Below are 20,831 nucleotides of genomic sequence, written 5' to 3'. Positions count from 1 at the left end.
GTCAGTCATTTGAACAAACCTGGTAGCCCTAGGCCTTCATCCCAGCATGGTACTGGCCCAATATCAGGTCTCTGTGCCCGACAGTTATTGAGAAGTTGTTTAAAGGAAAAAAGTTGATGGTGGACAGGCAATGGACAATGCACCACAGCATAAAGGATCTTGGTTATTGCTTAGAAGTTGTTTAAAGGGAGAAATGACGGATGGACTCCTGACACCACACAATGACAATCTCATTAGCACAATACCAAGTAAGATGTTGGTATACTTAGTCAAATATGTCTCACCAGCAAAAAATAACCAATACTCAAAGTTTCTTAGAAAAAATTATAATTTTAATAACCTGTAATATTTTCTATCACAACTTGTATAATTATGAATATATAATATTATTAAAATAAAACTTCTCTGTGACTGATATATCAGAAATGTAGAACTCCAATACTTTGGTAGTCAAAAATGTTGGTCAAGCTCAACCTAAGTACATTGAGATATCACAAGCTGGAGCAAGTATACTATATACACCTAGGTACAGTAAGTCTTACTGTATATACACACCTAGATACAGTAAGTCTTACTGTATGTATACACCTAGATACAGTAAGTCTTACTGTATATACACACCTGATACAGTAAGTCTTATTGTATATACACACCTAGATACAGTAAGTCTTACTGTATATACACACCTAGATACAGTAAGTCTTACTGTATATACACACCTAGATACAGTAAGTCTTACTGTATATACACACCTGATACAGTAAGTCTTATTGTATATACACACCTAGATACAGTAAGTCTTACTGTATATACACACCTAGATACAGTAAGTCTTACTGTATATACACACCTGATACAGTAAGTCTTATTGTATATACACACCTAGATACAGTAAGTCTTATTGTATATACACACCTAGATACAGTAAGTCTTACAGCATGTAAAACACAGGTTAAAATGTAAACATAAGGAATAATTCCTTTTTTATCAATTACTGGTTATTGTAAGCTGCATTTTCTACAGATATTACAACATGACACACTTCCATGCGTCATTAAAATATCTAAAACAAGAGGCCCAGAGGGCCTGTATCGCTCACCTGGTTTCATGAGATATGAAACAAGAATGATGCTTAAGTATATTTGTCGCTGGTATTGCTATGTCAATATATATCATAAGCATTTTATATGGGTACATGTACATTGGTTTTATTTTAATACTAAAATGCCAAAAGGTACATTAATCCATGAAATGAAATTGACTTTTGGCGTGACCCCATAGGGATGCTACCACACAAATGTGAGTGATATCCATAGCTTAGTTTCAGAGAAGATCTTGTATAGACCAATTGGCCCCTTTTGACCCTGCCCTCTGCCCCCTGGGGTCAGCTCCTTCCTTTATACAATTTTGAATCCCTACCCCAATAGGATGCTAATAGTCAAATATGAGCTGTTTCAGAGAAGTTGTTCATATCAATTTAGCCAAATTGACCCCTTTTGGCCCAGCCCCTCAGCCTCCAGGGGGTCGGCCCCATCATTTGTACAATTTTGAATCCTTAACCAAAGTGAATGCTACCAGTCACATATTAAAGATATCCATTGCTTATTTTCAGAGAAAAAGTTGTTTATATCAATTTTGCCAAAATAACCCCTTTTGGCCCCACCTCTTAGGTCCCCTGGGGTCAGTCCTGTCATTTGTACAATTTTGAATCCCTACCCTAGGGTGTTGCTACCAGGCAAATATGAGTGATATCCATTGCTTAGTTTCAGAGAAGAAGTCGTTAATATCAATATAGCTATATTGACCCATTTTTGCCCCGCCTCACAGGCCCCTAGGGGGTCAGCACCACCATTTGTACAATTTTGAATCCCCACCCCATAGTGATTGCTTCCAGGCAAATAGGAGCAATATCCTTTGCTCGGTTTCAGAGAAGAAGTCGTTAATATCAATACAGCAAAATTGACCCCTCTTGGCCCCGCCCCTCGGGCCCCCCGGGGGTCAGCCACACCATTTGTACAATTTTGAATCCCCACCCCATATTGTTGCTACCAGGCAAATATGAGCAATATCGTTTGTTCGGTTTCAGAGAAGAAGTTGTTTATATCAATATAGCCCAAATGACCACATTTGGCCCCGCCCTTCCGGCCCCTGGGTTCAGCCCCATCATTTGTACAATTTTGAATCCCCACCCCAAAGTGATGCTACCAGGCAAATATGAGGGATATCCTTTGCTTGGTTCCAGAGAAGTAGTTTATATCAATATAGCTATATTGACCCATTTTTGCCTCGCCCCTCAGGCCCCTAGGGGGTCAGTCCCATCATTTGTACAATTTTGAATCCCCACCCCAAAGTTATGCTACCAGGCAAATATGAGTGATATCCTTTGCTCTGTTCCAGAGAAGAAGTCGTTTATATCAATATGGTAGCTATATTGACCCATTTTTGCCTCGCCCCTCAGGCCCCTAGGGGGTCAGCACCACCATTTGTACAATTTTGAATCCCCACCCCATAGTGATGCTTCCAGACAAATAGGAGCAATATCCTTTACTGGGTTTCAGAGAAGAAGTCGTTTATATCAATATGGCCAAATTGACCCCTTTTGGCCCCGCCCCTCAGGCCCCTGGGGGTCAGCACCACCATTTGTACAATTTTGAATCCCCACCCCATAGTGATACTTCCAGACAAATAGGAGCAATATCCTTTGCTCGGTTTCAGAGAAGAAGTTATTTATATCAATATAGCCAAATTGACCCCTTTTGGCCCTGCCCCTCAGGCCCCTGGGGGGTCAGCCCCATCATTTGTACAATTTTGAGTCCCCTACCCATAGGGATGCTTCTGACCAAATTTGGTCAAATTCTGATCAGTGGTTATGAAGAAGAAGTCAATTGTTGACGGACGGACGGACGACGGACGACGGACGACAGACGACGGACGACGGACGACGGACGGACGGACGGACGACGGACGACGGACGCCACGGTATGGCATAAGCTCACCTTGGTCCTTCGGACCAGGTGAGCTAAAAATGCAGTTTACACGCCAGTCAAAAATTAAAAAACAAGACTTATTCCTCACGGCTTTTTTTGGGCCCATTCCCCACAGCAAAATTGTAGATTTTTCCCAATCCGACCAGTTAAAATTCACAATCGAATGATCTTTAAAATATGTATGTCTTTAAAAATCGGGATGGTGCCGTCCCGTCAACGTTTTATTGGTTATTCTGGCCTGATAAAGGGAGATAATGCTCTAGAGTCTAAATAAATATAGCATAGATCCATATTTGTGTCTACTTGTTATTTTCACCATTCCGTCCATTTTTTTCCAATTTACCTGTTGCTGCACATTTTTTCCCAATCCCTGAAAGCCAAAGGCCCCATTCCCAAAGTAGTGAAAAAAAGCCCTGTTCCTTAAAAAGCTTCTAGCACAGTATGTAAACAGCTTCTAGTATATCTTATGTACTTACATGTATTTTCAAAGTGTACATGTATTTGAAATATCGATACAATTGGATATACATTATTTTGTTGAAAAAATACTTGTGCCAACAAAAAGTCCAACATGCTAAAATTTCTATCATACAACAGGAATCTTGAAAACATTAAAATCCTCAGTTTGTGAGATCGAGACAAAATGCAGTACCTATTGCACAACAACTAAAGTGAGAAGATGCTATAAGTTGTACATGTCAAAATGATTGATGCAATATCTTACACATTACAACATAGTAAGGTAACATACAGCCTTAAAGATCCATATTGTAACCACACTGATGTTGTCATCATACTATTAGTTTGAAACTAGTATTGAGACATCTTCAACTTCATCTACTGGTGTGGATGGTATCGGCTCCCGATCTACTCCCACTCTGTAACATGCGGGATTAAATTTGGATATGCCTTTCAGGCAAGACATGATTTAAAACAGTTTAAAGCTGTTTTATCACACATTTATGTTAACAACAGATAATACTGCATTTCAACAGGGAATTAATTTACAAGGAAAAAGAATATACTTAATACATATACTGATACCTATCACAGTACACAACTCACAAAAGTCTATAAATTACATATCATACTGGTCATACACCTTGTACTGATATCAAACATTCAAATACAGCCAACAACGACTTCAGGGTTAGTGGGATCTTCAGTGTGGTGCTCAATTCTACTTGTACTGATAGTGTTGCTGTTCTGTTTACTAAACATGTAAACATTAAAAATTCCACTATTACAGTGCATAGATACTTCTTCATAACCAATACATTTTCACACAAATGGAATGTAGAAAAGGTATTTACATTTTATACGAATATATGTGACTAACAATTGAGCAGTGACTGGAGAACCGTACAGGTATACATACATATACTGTTATGTGAAGAGGAAATTTCCAGAAATATATTGGTAGGCATTTTTCAACCTTTAAGGTTGTTATTGTTAGGTAAGATGATTTACCGAGCACTGTTTTTAAATTTCCTTTAAGTTTAGTTAAACTAGAGTATTAGTTTGAAATAAGATTCAATTTCAACTTCAAAATGTAAAATGTTGAATGAGTATGACAGCAGGAGATGGATTGTCATAGGTCATCTGTCTCAGCCTTCAACTGGTAAAAAAATCCCTCGACACAAACAGCATCACACCAGTCTACTCCAGCACCATAAATATTAAAACAAGTCACTTGTATTTCAATAAATTTAAAACAAAAATTGTCAAAATTAATCATTAAAAATCAAATAAGATTTATATGAAAACATGAAATAAAATATATCCAGTAAGCTCTACAAAGAATCAGGCAGATTTTACCTGAAGACATAATTAATGTACACTTTCAATTACAGCATTTATTACGGCTTTATTCCTGTTTAGGTCCGTTTTGTTCCCCACGTATTCCCCATTTGACCCCAATTATCAGCACCGCCAGAGCTGCCATTCCAGCCCCAATCAAGGGGGGACCACTGGGACTGATCTCCAGCAGAATCCCCGACAAAAGAGGAGCTAACATTCTTGCAATAGACATAACACTCTGACTGAGCCCAATCAGGGCCCCGATTTCCTGCTTACCTCCCCTTGATATCAATATACTTGTACCGACTACTCTCAGGTTCATCGAGGCAAAGCTCAGAGGTATGAGAAGCAACACATACCACCAAAATGTGGAAGTGAAGACAAAGAAAAACATTGTTAATGTCATGAGTATTGCGAGGTGTTTGTACAGACGTTGGTCATTGTGGTAGTGTTTAGAGATATGCCCAGACAGTAAACCACACAAGGCAGATATAACACCACTGTAAGATATAATGTAACCTAAACCTAATGGAGACAATTCAAACTTTTCTCGTAACATCAAGGAAAAATTACTTCTAAATAACAGCAAAGCTATTCCTAAACAGAACCTCACTAAAAATAAATCCCAAAATGCCGACCAATTAAGAGATTTAAACTGAAACAGCTGTTTTGGAGTAAAGTTGAATTCATCAGATCCAAGCTTCTGGAGGGAGGTAGATGATTCATCCCTGGCAAGGTCATGTGACTTGGATTTGATGTCAGGAAAACAGCACCACACCAACACTGAAGAGGTAAAGGTGAGAATACATAATTTGGAATTAACTAACATCAGGTCCAAAGTGTAGGAATACACAATTTGGAATTAACTTATTATAAACATCAGGTCCAAAGTGTATAGGAATACATAATTTGGAATTAACTTATTATAAACATCAGGGCCCAAGTGTAGGATTACATAATTTGGACATAACTTACATCAGATCCCAGGTGTAGGAATTCATACTTTGGACATAACACCAAGTCTCAGGTGTAGGAATTCATACTTTGGACATATCTAACATCAGGTCCCAAGCATAGGATTACATAATTTGGACATAACTAATGTCAGGTCCAAGGTGTAGGAATACATAATTTGGACATTCAGGTTTAAAGGTGAAAACTAAATGGCTCACTATCAGCAAAACCTCATGTAGCCATTTAGCCAGCCAGGCAGCCACCCGATGGTTAATCCTGCCATTTTATCAGTACCTACCTCCATTGAGCATGAAGATGGCCCCACACAACAAAGTAACACTATAGAATCCTCCAGCCATCTCCACAATGTGACCACTGACCACTGGACCGAGAATAAACCCTATGCTGGACACCGAGTTGAAGTGGCCATGAACAGCAGACTGCTTGTCTGTTGGAAACATGTCTGCTAGTAGGGACTTGCAAATACTTTGGCTGTGCTTAAAGAAACCTGTTAAAAAAAACAAGAGGCCCATGGGGTATGTATCGCTCACCTGGTTTGATTTGACCAAACATCAAAATAATGTTCATGTTCAATTTGTTAATAAGTAACTTTATTTGTAAATGTCACAATGCTATATAGTATATGTACAGCCACCATTTATGCAAAATCTTTTCCACTTCCCCTAAGACTCTTTCTGACCAAATTTGGTTCAAATCCATGCAGGACATCATGGACAAGTAGCGATTTCAAGGCATTACCTCTATTTCCATATTGGGCTCTGCCCACAGCAACCATTTATGCAAAATCTGTTCCCCTTCCCCAAGGATGTTTTTGACCATAATCTATTCATAACTTTAAAACTAGTTGCAATTTAAAGGAATTGCCTCAATTTCCCTTATTGGGCCCTGCCATTTGGGCCCCTTTAGGGACAGAGTCATCATTTATGTAAAATTTAATCTCCATCTGCCAAGGACGTTTCTGACCAAATTTGGTGAGAATCCAATAAGAACTTGATGACAAGTAGCGATTTAAAGAAATTACCTCTATTTCCCCTATTTGACCCCTACCCTCATCAATGCAATATCTGTTTCCCTTCCTCAATGATGTTTCTGGCCAAATTGGGTCCAAATCCATTCATAACTTTATGCCTAGTAGTGATTTAAATGCACTACCTCTATTTCCCCTATTGGGCCCCTGAGGGGTCAGTGTCACCGTTTACACAAAATCTGTTCCCCTCCCCCAAAGGATGTTTCTGACCAAATTAAGTTCAAATCCATTCATAACTTTATGACTAGCAGCGATTTAAAGGAATTGCCTCAATTTCCCCTATTGGGCCTCATTCCTCAGGCCCCTTGGGGATCAGAGTCACAATTTATGCAAAATCTGTTCCCCTTCTCCAAGGATATTTCTGACTAAATTCAAATCTATTCATAACTTTATGACAAGTAGTGATTTGAAGCAAATGTTGACGGACAACAGACGGACGACGGACGCTGTGCCATGACATAAGCTCACTGGACCTTCAGTCCAGGTGAGCTAAAAATTATAGTTTCATCCAACATAAGCATTCTTTACGTAACAATACTTGTATACAAGTATTACACCAGAAAATCAGATATGCAGTGAAATGTCCCTACATAAAAGATTGTTAAAATTTATATACCTAATGGAATGCGGGTCAGGAAAAGAGCAATTAACGATGTGGAAAACCCCAAAGACATGTAGCCACATGCGGAGAAGAATAGGGACCAGAGAAGACAGTACTTCCTCCCTGATACATCACTCCAGCGCCCCTGTCAAATAAAAAGAAACAGACTGACAGCCTCGAAAGGTGGAATCATGGTACAGATATTTCTAACAGATGTATACCAAGGTATTAAGAAATAACTTTCAATGCCAGTAATGCACAACACAATTAAATGCTCCCTCACCATACCCCATCTCTCCTCTCCTATCTCCACCCTCACCATACCCCATCTCTCCTCTCCTATCTCCTCCCTCACCATACCCATCTCTCCTCTCCTATCTCCACCCTCACCATACCCATCTCTCCTCTCCTATCTCCACCCTCGCCATACCCATCTCTCCTCTCCTAATCCCCCGACGCCATGACCGACCCAAGCATCCGCCTAAAGTTCCACACCATACAGCGCCTCGCTGCGCCCCGGGCGACTCAGCGCTCACCATAGCCAATCTCGCACCCTTCGCCCAAGCGCGTCTCCACCAACAACTTCAATCTAGTCCTAACAGACAAGGCCTCTCAACCAGCAACTTCGATACGACGGACCGCGACCCTCCAGACCCACGCCCTAGCCGACCTCCAGTCCAGTAGCTAAAGCCTGTACACTCCCCAACCTCCACGCTCACCACGTTCATTACCAGAAACCCGACCGACGCTCTCCTATTCATTCATAAGACATCACAATCTACTGTCTTCAATATCTCCCGATGCACAATCCCAATCATTCACCAGCCAAATACCACAGTCCCATGAACCCTACCCAAATCGTTATTCTACCTAATCGATCGCTCAGCCATACGCAATACCATCGCTGACAACCCCAAGACGTGCCACCTCGAAAGAACAACCAGAGCAGTCTCTCCTCCCTACTAGACCTCCCCGACGCCCTCCAATAAAACTAGCAGCCATCGCCCGAAGGGGACCAGTCAGATATTCTACTCTCCGACATACCAAGCGACCTGATATCATCCTAGACAACCATACTTTCCATCCCTACCAACCCACTCCCCTCCTATCTCCCTCCACTCCCACCCATCTCTCCTCTCCTCTCCTCCCTCACCATACCCATCTCTCCTCTCCTATCTCCACCCTCACCATACCCATCTCTCCTCTCCTATCTCCACCCATACCCATCTCTCCTCTCCTATCTCCCCCCCATACCACTCTCCCTCCATCTCCGACCTACCACAATCATCTCCTCTCCTATTCCAACCTACCACCCATCTCTCGCTCTCCACAAAACTCCCTCCATCTCCGCCCACCAGTACCACCTCTCCCTCAGCTAACTCTTCCGCTACCACGATCGCCCAAGACCCACCATGACCCATATCGCCTCCTATCCCACCAGACCACGCACCCCATCTCTCCTCTCCTATCTCTTCCCTCACCATACCCATCTCTCCTCTCCTATCTCCTCCCTCACCATACCCATCTCTCCTCTCCTATCTCCTCCCTCACCATACCCCATCTCTCCTCTATCTCCACCCTCACCATACCCATCTCTCCTCTCCTATCTCCTCCCTCACCATACCCATCTCTCCTCTCCTATCTCCTCCCTCACCATACCCATCTCTCCTCTCCTATCTCCTCCCTCACCATACCCATCTCTCCTCTCCTATCTCCTCCCTCACCATACCCCATCTCTCCTCTCCTTTCTCTATCCCTACCTACCCACTTAACTCCTTTAAACCATTTTCTCCTGCCCAACCTTCCCTCATTTGTGTTCTGCCTTAAAACACTAAATACTTACCACCACTGGGCTAGAGAAAAGCTGTATACATCCATACACTGAGCCTACCAAATAAAAAATATCAAGATTGTTTTAGATCTAAATATGAAGGTCTCTTTTTATGAGCTAAAAATCTGAATACTTTGGTGTTGTGAAAATCTGGCATAATTGCATCAAATAATGGTGGTTTATATTTTTGGTTTTCTGTGTTTCATATATTGTCATTTTCAAATATGTATGGAAATCCTAAAATAGTTCTTTTTTCTGTATGTTTTTTATTCACAATCATGTTAAATTTCATCAATTACAGTTCCATGCAGTCCTTTTAGCACAAAAGGTTTCAGCAATTTCTTTTAGTATTATATATATATATATAGCCATGTAATATTGTTTCTGAATGAAGATAGCCAGAATGTGTCTACCTGGTACAAATGTTTGCATATATTAAAAAAAATAAATAGAATCAATCATGTCATTAAGACATCACTGTTTGATAGCTATCATATCATTTATGAGAGGATACAACATCTTTCAACAAATTCATATCGACATTAATGCAGAAAAACACATGAACATTGTATATGATATCATTGTATTTATCGTTTACAGAATCTACTCACCAATAAAGCCAGCCATTGTTGGGGATGCTCCCAAATCTCTAGCATGGTTACTTATCAGGGGGATCACCATACTCACTCCAAAAAAATCCTGTAAATGATGTCAAAAGTGTGTCACTAAAATAGATCAGAATTACCCCATGGTAGTAAGATATGTGATCATATCTTCATTACATAAATCTGTTGGGGTTTTTTCATTCAATCTATACAAAGGCAGACTCAAAGATTTGTGAGCAATTGGCCCTGGGTCTCAGGTAAGCATAAATATAAAACTTTCGTTTTGTAATTTCATATACATGTAATATATATATATATAATTCATATACAACTTGTGCAGTTTTTGAGGTGTACCTAGCAAAAGCAGACCTGAAAGAGTTCCGGTTGGGATCCTGACGTGCTAGCAATGCTGGTATAGATCTTTCCTTTCATATTTAAGATATGTCATCATTCTGATATTTCTCTCACTATCATCATCTTCCAAAATATTGGAGCTCATGTGCGCCCTTGATCCAACATCAGGGCCCAATTGTTCAAAAGGTGATTAGCTTAATCACTTGATTAGTGAAAATTTCATTTCTCATTTGTTGCAAAACCTGTGAGTAAATCATCTTTAAGTTTTGCCAGTTGGAATAGAATTAAGAATTACAGAATTTCATAAAGTTTTGTCAAGTTAGCTCCACCAGAAATTATTATATCAAGATTTGAAAAATGTCAAAATGTGATTAGCCTAATCAGAGACATATATGTCTCTGGCCTAATCACCTTTTGAACAACTGGGCCCTGACCGACTTATCTACTGTCAATTATATATATATAATTATCTACCTATCGAAATGTGTCAAGTCTTGTGTTATGACATGGGGGTGGGGCATTCAATATACAGGTGATTTACCTGGTTACTAATGTTAATGCCTTCAGTTGTTCAACAAATAAATTAGTCTAGCTGGTTAAACTCACCAGAAATCCCAGATATATATATCGCCAACTTTGGATCCATACATTTTCGCCATTTCATTGCTGAAAAAATCCGTTATCAACATGTAAGTTTAGTAAACGTGCTTTTGTATGTAACGTTACGTGGGTCTACTTTCCCTTTCGTGTCATTTCCGGTCTGCAAGAGTTATCTCCCTTCCCCAAGAAATATTAAAGAGTCTTAACCTTTGAAGTTCAACTTGGTTTCGGCATATGACGCGCCAGGTGTTACCGGTCATAAGAGTTATAAAGAGAGAAAGAAAAATACATATTAAGGTAATTATTCATAATATTTGTTCAGAATTTTTGAAACATACTTAACCGATAACAGTCGGAAGTCCACTAACTCTGACATATCCAGTTCATATATAATTTTGCCACCAATAAGTATGTAAAATAACTGAAAATCTTAATGGGAATGTAAATATACACTGAACATAATTTCATACGTATTAATTAATTCACACCATAACTGATCTCTTACTTGTTCTGTAAAGGCACATTGTAAAACGATATGAACATATACATAATTATACATTTTACCACACTTGTGACATAATTCCTTCTCTGGTTGTCTTAAACTTATAATTACTGACATTATTTTATATATGGCTTCTCTACTATGAGGGAATTTTATCAGTAATTTCCAAAACATGTGAGGAGTTAAATTGCCATGAACTATCAGAAACCTGTGAAAATCAGGATCACTTATCATTCTCTCTCTCCATACTTTTTCTTCGTATAAATGTAGAAAAATACATTATATTTTACTTTCGCTATCCATTTACTTTTCACTGCAAATACTCCATCTGATAAGTATTCTTGTAAGAATTTGTATAAATCGTATTTCTTTAGAATTATTATTATGTCACTTGTAAACCCGTTATTGTACATGTTGGTATCCATATCTGCCATAAAAAAGTCGAGTAAAAAATACCAGATAGGAAAAACAATAATTTCTTAGTGTCTATGTATGCTTCTATACTCCACCATCCAAGAAGACCCGTGCACATATCAGTACGAGTTCTTGTATGAAAACCTTGAATTGATTTTAAATAAAACGCTGTGCTCTTTCTAGTATTAAAAGTTCACTTTTCAAAAGACACCATAATTCACACCCATAAAGAGCCGAAGCATATACATATACTTTTGATTTAATTATTTTACAAAAAGTTAATGGATTTAACGCACATGGATGAGCTCCACTTCTAATTAAACTCATGACACCACTCTAAGCTTATTACATGCACGTACTGTGCGTTCGATACTATTAAAATTATAGTTTAACATTGCACCAACATGAGTTATTTCTTTAACCACCGGGAGAAGATGCTCGTAAAGATACACTTTCGCATCAAGATTGCGATTCTTTTTTCTAGAGAAACATTATTTTACTTTTTACCGCAGAAAAAGTGAAACGCCACTTTTTACTATACAAATCACATATCTCGAGTATATTCTGTAAGCTTTTACGTTGTATACTAATCAGACATATATCATCAGCTTGTGTTGGTATGTTTATTCTCAAGTCAACAATTAGTCACCATTTTCACATTTTTCTATTGTGTCTAATAAACTGTTTATGAATACAAGGTACATTTTGGCAGACAACGCACTCCCCTGTAAAATCCTTCTCTCCATACGGATCCATCTTGAAGTCAAACCATTAAATAAAACACTACTTGTTATATCTGTATATATTGCTTTTAAAATATGCCATGGCCTTGAAGTAATACCGATATCATTAAGTTTGTACAGAAAGATTCAAATCGCTTTCCTCTAAAATAGCCACAGTACCTACTAAATCAGACATACTTGATTCAATAATTATATGGTCGATAAGTGTTGATTTGCCAGTCTGAGGGAGAAAAGTACTATTTGGTCCGATAAAATTAGCCTGTACATCCATTGATATTAGATTACACCTGTTTAAAAACCCAGGAAAAATACTCGATCTTTCGTTTTCTACGAAAATACACTTAGGACCAAGTATTTTAACGTTCATGTTTCCCATTAATATAACCTGTCCCTTTTCAGAGTAAACCGTACATTCCAGAAGCTCAACATGTTCTATGAACAATTCAATACTTCTCGAAGCTGGCATGTATGAAACAAAACAATAAATTACTATATCATTAGATAACGTAAACTCAGCCCCAACTATTCTCAGGCTATCGACTTTGATCTCTTGGACTCTGAAAGAGGATTCTTTATATAACATAGCAACTCCTCCTCTGATGTTGCATTTGTACTTAAACGGATCTAATTCAAAGACAGGTTTAGCAATAACACCGTTCCCAATAGATTTAAATGTATCCATAAAGGACATATTAAATTCACGTAACCAATGCTCATGTTTATTCAAATCTACATAACCTGCTTGATTGAACTTTGTAGTTATTTCACAGGAGAAATTAACTTTTTAGTTCCATATCGGTTTTTAAGTTGAGTAGCTCAATTCTATTTTATCCCTGTAAATGCAGGATTAATGTAAAAATGTAATGTCCAAATTAATTCTAACTACCTTAGGCATGTTTCTGACAGGTTTTTAACATCTTACTTGATAGATTTAAGTTGGACTTAGAATTAGTTGGGTTTTGTTTGCTGTTCATAACATGATTGTTAGATGATATTTATTTAGGACATAAATTCTATTTTACAAGTGTATGCTCTTTATATACTGTATTTGTTCTTACTATGCATTTAATTTAATCGTATGGTATATTTTATTAATTTTAACCAATCTGTAATTGGACCTTTCGGTCTGTTGAAATAAAAGAAATAACTCATTAGAAATAGATCACGATGACATCCTCATGAAAGTTTGAAGTTTTATGAAGCAGTCTATAGCCTTACCTGTAATTATCTCCTATTGTTCTACCTTTCACACATAGTCTCACTTGGCCAACAAAATACCTTACATGTATACTGAGAAGACACCGAATCTTACTAATTTCCTATTATAACGGCCGGGTCGTATATAGCATCTAACATCTTACAAATTTTCAATTATCATTGATTATAACAGGCCAAATACAACGTGTAACATATTACTTGTTTTCTATTATAAGGGGTCGTATATAACATGTAAGATTTGAATAATTTTCTATAATAACGGGTCGTATATGACATGTATAACATTTGAATAATGTTCTATTCAATATGGAACGCCAAATTAACATATATTCAATTAATTGAACCTATCTTCAATAATTTGAAGATAGGTTTAATAAATCGGAGATCACAATAGGTCCAATTATTTGTACCTATCTGTAATTATTTAAAGGTGGGTACAATTGAATCGAACATATCTTCAATTGAACTGAACCTATCTCTAACTATTGAACCTATCGCTAATTGAATTAAACCTATCTCTAATTGAATTGAAACTATCTTCAATTTTTTGAAGATAGGTTCAATTAATTGAATATATGTTAATTTGGCGTTCCATAGTTATAACGGGCCGTTTATAACATGTAACTACTTACATCATATAGCCTCCATTATGAGGGCATGGTTTGTTGCATACCAATATTGATTTCGGTTATAATACATCTAGTAACAGAAGTTTAAAATGCAATTCATACATGGTGTCAGAGACCTATATTAATTTAGTATATAGGTCTCTGATGGTGTAAAATAAATGCTGAAGAATTTGAATTCTTACAAGCCAAAATAGCAATGGATACGTTGCAAATCCACTTGAAGATACCGTTATTTGTGATTTCCGGATAATTGTCCGAAATCGATAAAACTTGTCTACGAAAGGTTAGCCAACTTAGGTTGATTATTTTAAAGACAAACTTTTGCGATACGAATATGTATTGCTTGTAGGGAAAAAGAGACTCGCTGATTCCAATGTAAATAATGTTTAATTTTAACAAAATATGAATTCCCTATAGTATACGCCACTCTTACCAAAACTCAAGCTAAATATACCTACATATAACGGGGTGTTCTCCATTTGCCCACTTTTTAAAGTTCAAAGAAAAGTGTTGATATAGGAAAACAAAGGCAAACCAATTATAGTCTGTTCCATTTTAATTTTACCTGTGTTTTACCTGTAGTCATTTACCTGTTCTACCTGGAGAAAGTGGGGAAATAGAGATATATATACCTGTGACATGTAACATTAATATTACATTAATTTCATTTTATGGAAAATATTATAATACAAATGCGTTCATTCATTTAAGACACATTTTACATAACATTACAATATGTTACTTTAAATACATTATGCGATACATAACTACAGTTACATATCAATACATTTTAATTAAAAATTAAAATTTTTAGAAAGAATACATGTAATGATTACTAATGACATAAAACCATATTATACAACGACAGACATACAAATTGTATATAGAACACTAGATAATACATTTCAATCAGCAACATATATCGACTACAGTAGTTCGTCATGGTCATCTTCAGAAGGGTGAGGACTCGGGTGTAGGTCTGCTGGGTCTTGCTAGGCAATAAAGTGTAGACTAGTGGCATGGATGGTATAAATCTGATTAGTGGCATGGATGGTATAAATCTGATAGAAAAGCTTGGGCAGGTTTCAGAAGTTTCAGAAGTTTTTTTATTTGACACTAAGATCATATATACGATACATGAGCAACACCAGAATATACACAAATGATTAACAGTATGCAATAAATAGCACTGGTATAGTTAACATGGAGACTGAAATGTTTGCATAATAAAGGTGAAGAATGTTCCGTCGCAGTAGATGGTGTCGGCGTTTGCGAGGTCAAATAAGCTGTCCGTGGTTGGAAAGCTGATGATCCGCGAGTCATCTCCATCATTCAGTCATTAATATTATTGGACATTGTTACATCTGATCATTGTAAATTGGTGAAATTTTATTGATATTATAAGTAATGATAAAATGATTATTAAAAAATCTTTGATTTTAGATAATTAGTTCATTATAGTCTATAAATGCAATTAATATATATATATTTTGTAATTTATTGCATTTTTTTAATTAATAAGTTTTTCTTGATATGTACATCCTATAGGTATAAGTTACCATCATGATATAATCAGGTAACAGGTGAAAAACACAGGTAAAAAACACAGGTAAATTTAGGTTAACTACTCTGAAATAGACTATAATTCTTGTCACAACACTTCCCTCTTTATAGGATTTTAAAAAGTGGGCAAATGGAGATACAGCCCATATAACCAGAGACTTGTATATCAGGTAGATGTGCATTGAAGCCAACTCACAAGCAATTATCGGCGCGTTCCGATCAGAACGCCCGAAATAACAGACACCTGTGGTGCTGCGACAGGTGAGACGAGTTTGTGGACCGTGATTTCACACCTGGTAATACTTATATTGAGATTCCAAACTGTTGGGAAGTCGACCATTCTTACTTAGATGTACCTCGTACGTAATTCTCTGAGCATGTTTATATATTTTTAAAGTTCTGTTAAAGGGAAGACATGGCTTGCGACACACGACTGGAAAGTAAAATCACAAGGATCTCAATCACTTCACGTGATTTAATCAACAAAACACATACACTTTAATCATTGCGATCTTAGTAAGTTTGAAGTATTAATTATAGTTAGTCACGATGGCATAAACTTGTCTTTTTTATATACACTACGGAGCTAAAATTATGGCTTTAATAATTACCTATGATATATTCATGAATTAAACATTTCAGAAATATCAATGCATTTTATTGACACGAGTGGACACGAGTTCCTTTTATACCTCTTCATAAAGTGTGCTGTCTGCCTCTACAACAGATCGTGGTAAACTATTCCATATGGGTGATACAATTATAAATGAAATACATGTACCTATTTTCACAGTTTGAATTGTAAACAGTTAAATTAAATGTAAAGATGTGCCAGCACTCAGGCACACTATTATGTGCGACAAGAGGTCAACAAAAATTATAACAGCATAATAATATATAATAGTGAAACACATACATTTAGACTAACACATACATTTAGACTAGCACATACATTTAGACTAACACATACATTTAGACTAACACATACATTTAGACTAACACATACATTTAGACTAACACATACATTTAGACTAACACATACATTTAGACTAACACATACATTTAGACAAAGTTTGTAGTATACACTGTATAAAACTTCGTTCAATACAGGATGGTATATTTAATCATAAAATAGTTATAGTACTTATGATAGCATGTATGTTTTAAAACATTTCATTTGAATATTTTTACAATATATATATATTACAAATTGATGTTTGAAATTCACATATTATGTTTCAAATGTCTTTCTAGATACTCTAATATTGCATGATGATGATAATCCTTTCATTTTATGAATAGATGGGTTACATGTATAATAACTAAGTATATACTTTTTTACGAATTAACGGACAAATTCTATTTTCAGGTGACGTTCCGGTCCATCACCCTGGAAGAAATATATTACTGGTTCTAAATTTACATATTGTTCTATCTTTTTGTTTAAGCATAGTTCAATATTTTTTAATCTGGAACTGATGTTAATACTGAATATGTTTCACCACTGGGGGCCAAAATTTCGGAAAATGAAATGATTTTTTGAAGTGCATAGAAACCAAACGCGTGAACTCACAAGCAATTATCGGCGTGTGCCGATTAGAACACCAGAAATCACAGACACCTGTGGTGCAGTGACAGGTGTGACGAGCTTGTGGACCGTCATTTCACACCTGGTAATTGTTTAGCGGTATACTAACCCACTCAAACTTGAGAATTCGTAATTCTCCGAACATGTATATACATCTTTTAAAATCCTGTTTTAAGTGAAGATATGACGAATGGAAAGTAAAACCACAAGGACCTCGATCACTTCACGATAATGACACAATTACAAAAAAAAAAAAAATAATAATTATACATGTAATAACAAAAAATAAATAAATAAAATTTGAAAAAATCATACACGAAAATCATTGCGAGTTTATAAGTTTTAGTATTAATTATGATTAGTCACGATGAACTTAATTGTATGTTTTTATCATAAAAAAACGGAGCTAAAATGATGGTTTTAATCAGTACCTATGCTATGTACCTGTACATAAAGTATCAATTATATTGTAATTGTTGCGAATCACTTTTATATAATTTCACTGACAACGATCGTATATAAATTATATCTTTCTCAAGCATTTAATCGTCCGTAATCCCTGAGACCATGACATGTAAAATAAGGGATAAAATCTGTATATGTAGAAGTTTGTTGTAAGCTTCAACACTGGTATTCATACGGGAGAGATTTAGTCTATTGTAGATCATGATGATTATAATATATTACTTTCTGAATTAAGGGTCCTTCATGACTAGAAGCGGGTTTTGTATAGAATATAACGCATACATTTACTGTACGTGTGTATCGTCTTTTCTCACAAACCAGAGTATCCAGAACTGTTGTATTGTTGGTGTGTTCATTTGAATATTAATTTGCGAATAAAATGGCACATTATTTTATTTAAAATGTTGATGCTGTGTTCCTTTCTTTAGTAATGAGTAAGAAATGGTTAACACATAACTAATATACTTTTATTGGTGATTGACCGATTATTACACCAGTCTGTGTTAACCAAGCGGTCATTTTCAGAGTCAATTTCACTAATTATTACTTTTTTTTTTAAAGCTCAAACTTATACTGTTAGATTCCGACTTCTTGTCGGCAATATTTGCCAAAGTCATCAACCTCAAATTTCATGTCCAGACCGTATTCAGACATGTTTGTGTTGCTACTGTTCACACTGTCCTCTATGCTACTGGCGGTGTGTTCTCCTTTCTCCCACTTTTTAAAACAGTCGACCGACAGGTGCAAATCGCATACTTCGATGTGCGATATCTCGGCACTCGGCCAACCGATTTTGATGCGGTTTGCGACATTCTTCATTGGTGGTTACAAAGAATAACATATTTGAATATCGTTTTTCGTTCGGGGTACACTTTAATACTTTGCAGTAGTACAAAAGTACCGGTTCTGGGCCACCCCTCTCCCCTATATAATCCTTACCACCCCCCAGTTGCACCCCCCTTCGACAGGGGGGTACCGATGACGTCACAGAGGGTTATCCGGTGCACTATAAAAGAGGTCACACCCCTCAGGGGGGGGGGGGGGGGGGGGGGGGGTACCGATGATGTAACAGAGGGTCAGTCACCCCCTTCGTCAGGGGGGGGGGGGGGGGGGTACCGATGTTGTCATGTTGATGACGTGTTTGGATTTTCAAATCTATTTCGAGGGATTGCATCATGCTTAGAAATAGCTGGTTTTCAACCAGTCAAGTTCATTTGGGACATTCTATGATACACAAAGTAAACAAAATACAAAAGACGATACATATCTTATACAACATTTATGAATATCTCCGTAGCGAACGATTGAATATGGTTATGTAGTAAATGAATTTCAATGGGTAAGGTATGATTGGTTTTACCTAGAACAAACATTCTGCAGTATGATGCTGAATATGGCGACAGGGTAGTAATTGGACATTGGACAAGGTGCTCCAAATACAAATACATATGAGCAAATACAGCCCTCTCAAAGGATCCAGCTATATCCCCCTACCAATCAAGCTGAGGTCTAAACATGCTATTATCAACGTTCAAAATAAGGATAAGAAATGTTTTATGTGGTCTGTGTTAGCAGGATTACACCCGGTGAAAAATCATCCAGAGCGGTTGACCAAATACACCGATCATCAAGATGAACTCGATTTCACGGATATTGCCTTTCCTGTAAAAATCACAGACATACAAAAGTTTGAAATCAGAAACAAAATATCCATCAACGTGCTTGGATATGAAAAGGGAGTTTTATTTCCAAAACACATCACACAAAAGAGGTATGACCAGCATGTAGACTTGATATTTTTAACAGATGGTCGAAAGTCTCACTATTGCTGGATCAAGGACTTAAATCGTTTGTTAAACGATCAAAAGAGCGACAGTCATCGTCATTTCTTCTGTATGTACTGTTTACAGGGATTCACAAAAGAAAGGATTCTATCCGACCACATAACTTACTGCAAGGGGCATGGTGCACAGAGAGTAAAACTTCCAGAGGAAAAAGATAAATGGCTGTTTTATAAAGATGTCCGAAAGCAGCTTAAAGTTCCATATATCATCTATGCTGATTTTGAAGCTTTCCAGGTTCCGATACAAGGGTGTACCAATGATCCAAACAGGTCGCACACTGAGAAAATTACTGAGCATGTCCCTTCTAGTTTTGCCTACAAAGTAGTTGGTCTCACACCTGAGACTTCCAAGAACCCTGTAGTCTATAGAGGACCAGATGTGACTGAACACTTTGTGGACTGTATGCTTAAGGAGCAAGAGGAAATAGAACAAAAGCTGAAACACGTAGAACCGATGATCATGACGGGTAGTGATTGGCAATCATTTAAAACGGCAGTAGACTGTCATATTTGTGGGAAGGAGTTAGGGGACGACAGAGTGCGGGATCATTGTCACGTGACGGGTACATTCACTGGACCAGCTCACAACGATTGTAATATTAATTACAAATATACGGGACGAATCCCCGTCGTCTTTCACAATCTTAGAGGTTATGATTCACATCTTATCATGCAGGCCATTGGAAATGTACAGAAGGAGATCAAATGTATTCCAAATAATATGGAAAAGTACATATCTTTCTCCATGGGATGTATGGATTTTATTGACAGCTTCCAGTTTATGGGAACATCACTGGAGAAGCTCATAGGAAATTTGGCAAAGGAAGGAATGGACAGATTTAAGAACATGGAACATCATTTCGGTAATGAACGGCTCGGACTTCAAAGTCATCAGAATATATTACATATTTAGATGCAAATAATTTGAATGGTTGGGCAATGTCCCAATATCTGCCAACTCACGATTTCCGTTGGTTAGGTGAAGACGAAAGGGATATCAACGTAATGGAAGTACCCGATGAGTCCGATACCGGTTTCATCTTGGAAGTTGATCTAGAGTATCCAAAAGAACTTCATGAACTCCAC

The 20,831-nt window shown here is 37.2% G+C and overlaps 2 protein-coding genes and 1 long non-coding RNA gene across 3 annotated transcripts; 1 reads left to right on the top strand and 2 right to left on the bottom strand.

The window, feature by feature from the left end:
* Positions 1 to 310: 310 nt before the first annotated feature.
* LOC117327784 lies at positions 311 to 1,069 on the bottom strand. The gene is made up of 2 exons (XR_004532729.1): positions 785 to 1,069; positions 311 to 621 (listed from the first exon to the last, which is right to left on the bottom strand). It is a non-coding gene; the product is annotated as an uncharacterized LOC117327784 (long non-coding RNA).
* Positions 1,070 to 3,176: 2,107 nt separating this feature from the next.
* LOC117327782 (major facilitator superfamily domain-containing protein 9-like) lies at positions 3,177 to 11,245 on the bottom strand. The gene is made up of 6 exons (XM_033884956.1): positions 10,787 to 11,245; positions 9,833 to 9,920; positions 9,234 to 9,277; positions 7,406 to 7,535; positions 6,040 to 6,249; positions 3,177 to 5,570 (listed from the first exon to the last, which is right to left on the bottom strand). Exons 2-6 carry the CDS (start codon positions 9,900 to 9,902, stop codon positions 4,855 to 4,857), a joined length of 1,170 nt encoding a protein of 389 aa, XP_033740847.1. The 5' UTR covers positions 9,903 to 9,920; positions 10,787 to 11,245; the 3' UTR covers positions 3,177 to 4,854.
* An 8,105-nt stretch (positions 11,246 to 19,350) lies between these two features.
* On the top strand, positions 19,351 to 20,658 carry LOC117328409. Its single transcript, XM_033885938.1, has one exon. It carries the CDS (start codon positions 19,351 to 19,353, stop codon positions 20,656 to 20,658), a length of 1,308 nt encoding a protein of 435 aa, XP_033741829.1.
* The last annotated feature ends 173 nt before the right edge of the window (positions 20,659 to 20,831 follow it).

The sequence above is a fragment of the Pecten maximus genome, chromosome 5 (genome assembly GCF_902652985.1).
Source record: "Pecten maximus chromosome 5, xPecMax1.1, whole genome shotgun sequence".
Classification (NCBI taxonomy): Eukaryota; Metazoa; Mollusca; class Bivalvia; order Pectinida; family Pectinidae; genus Pecten; species Pecten maximus.
This window is presented reverse-complemented; position numbering and strand designations above follow the sequence as displayed.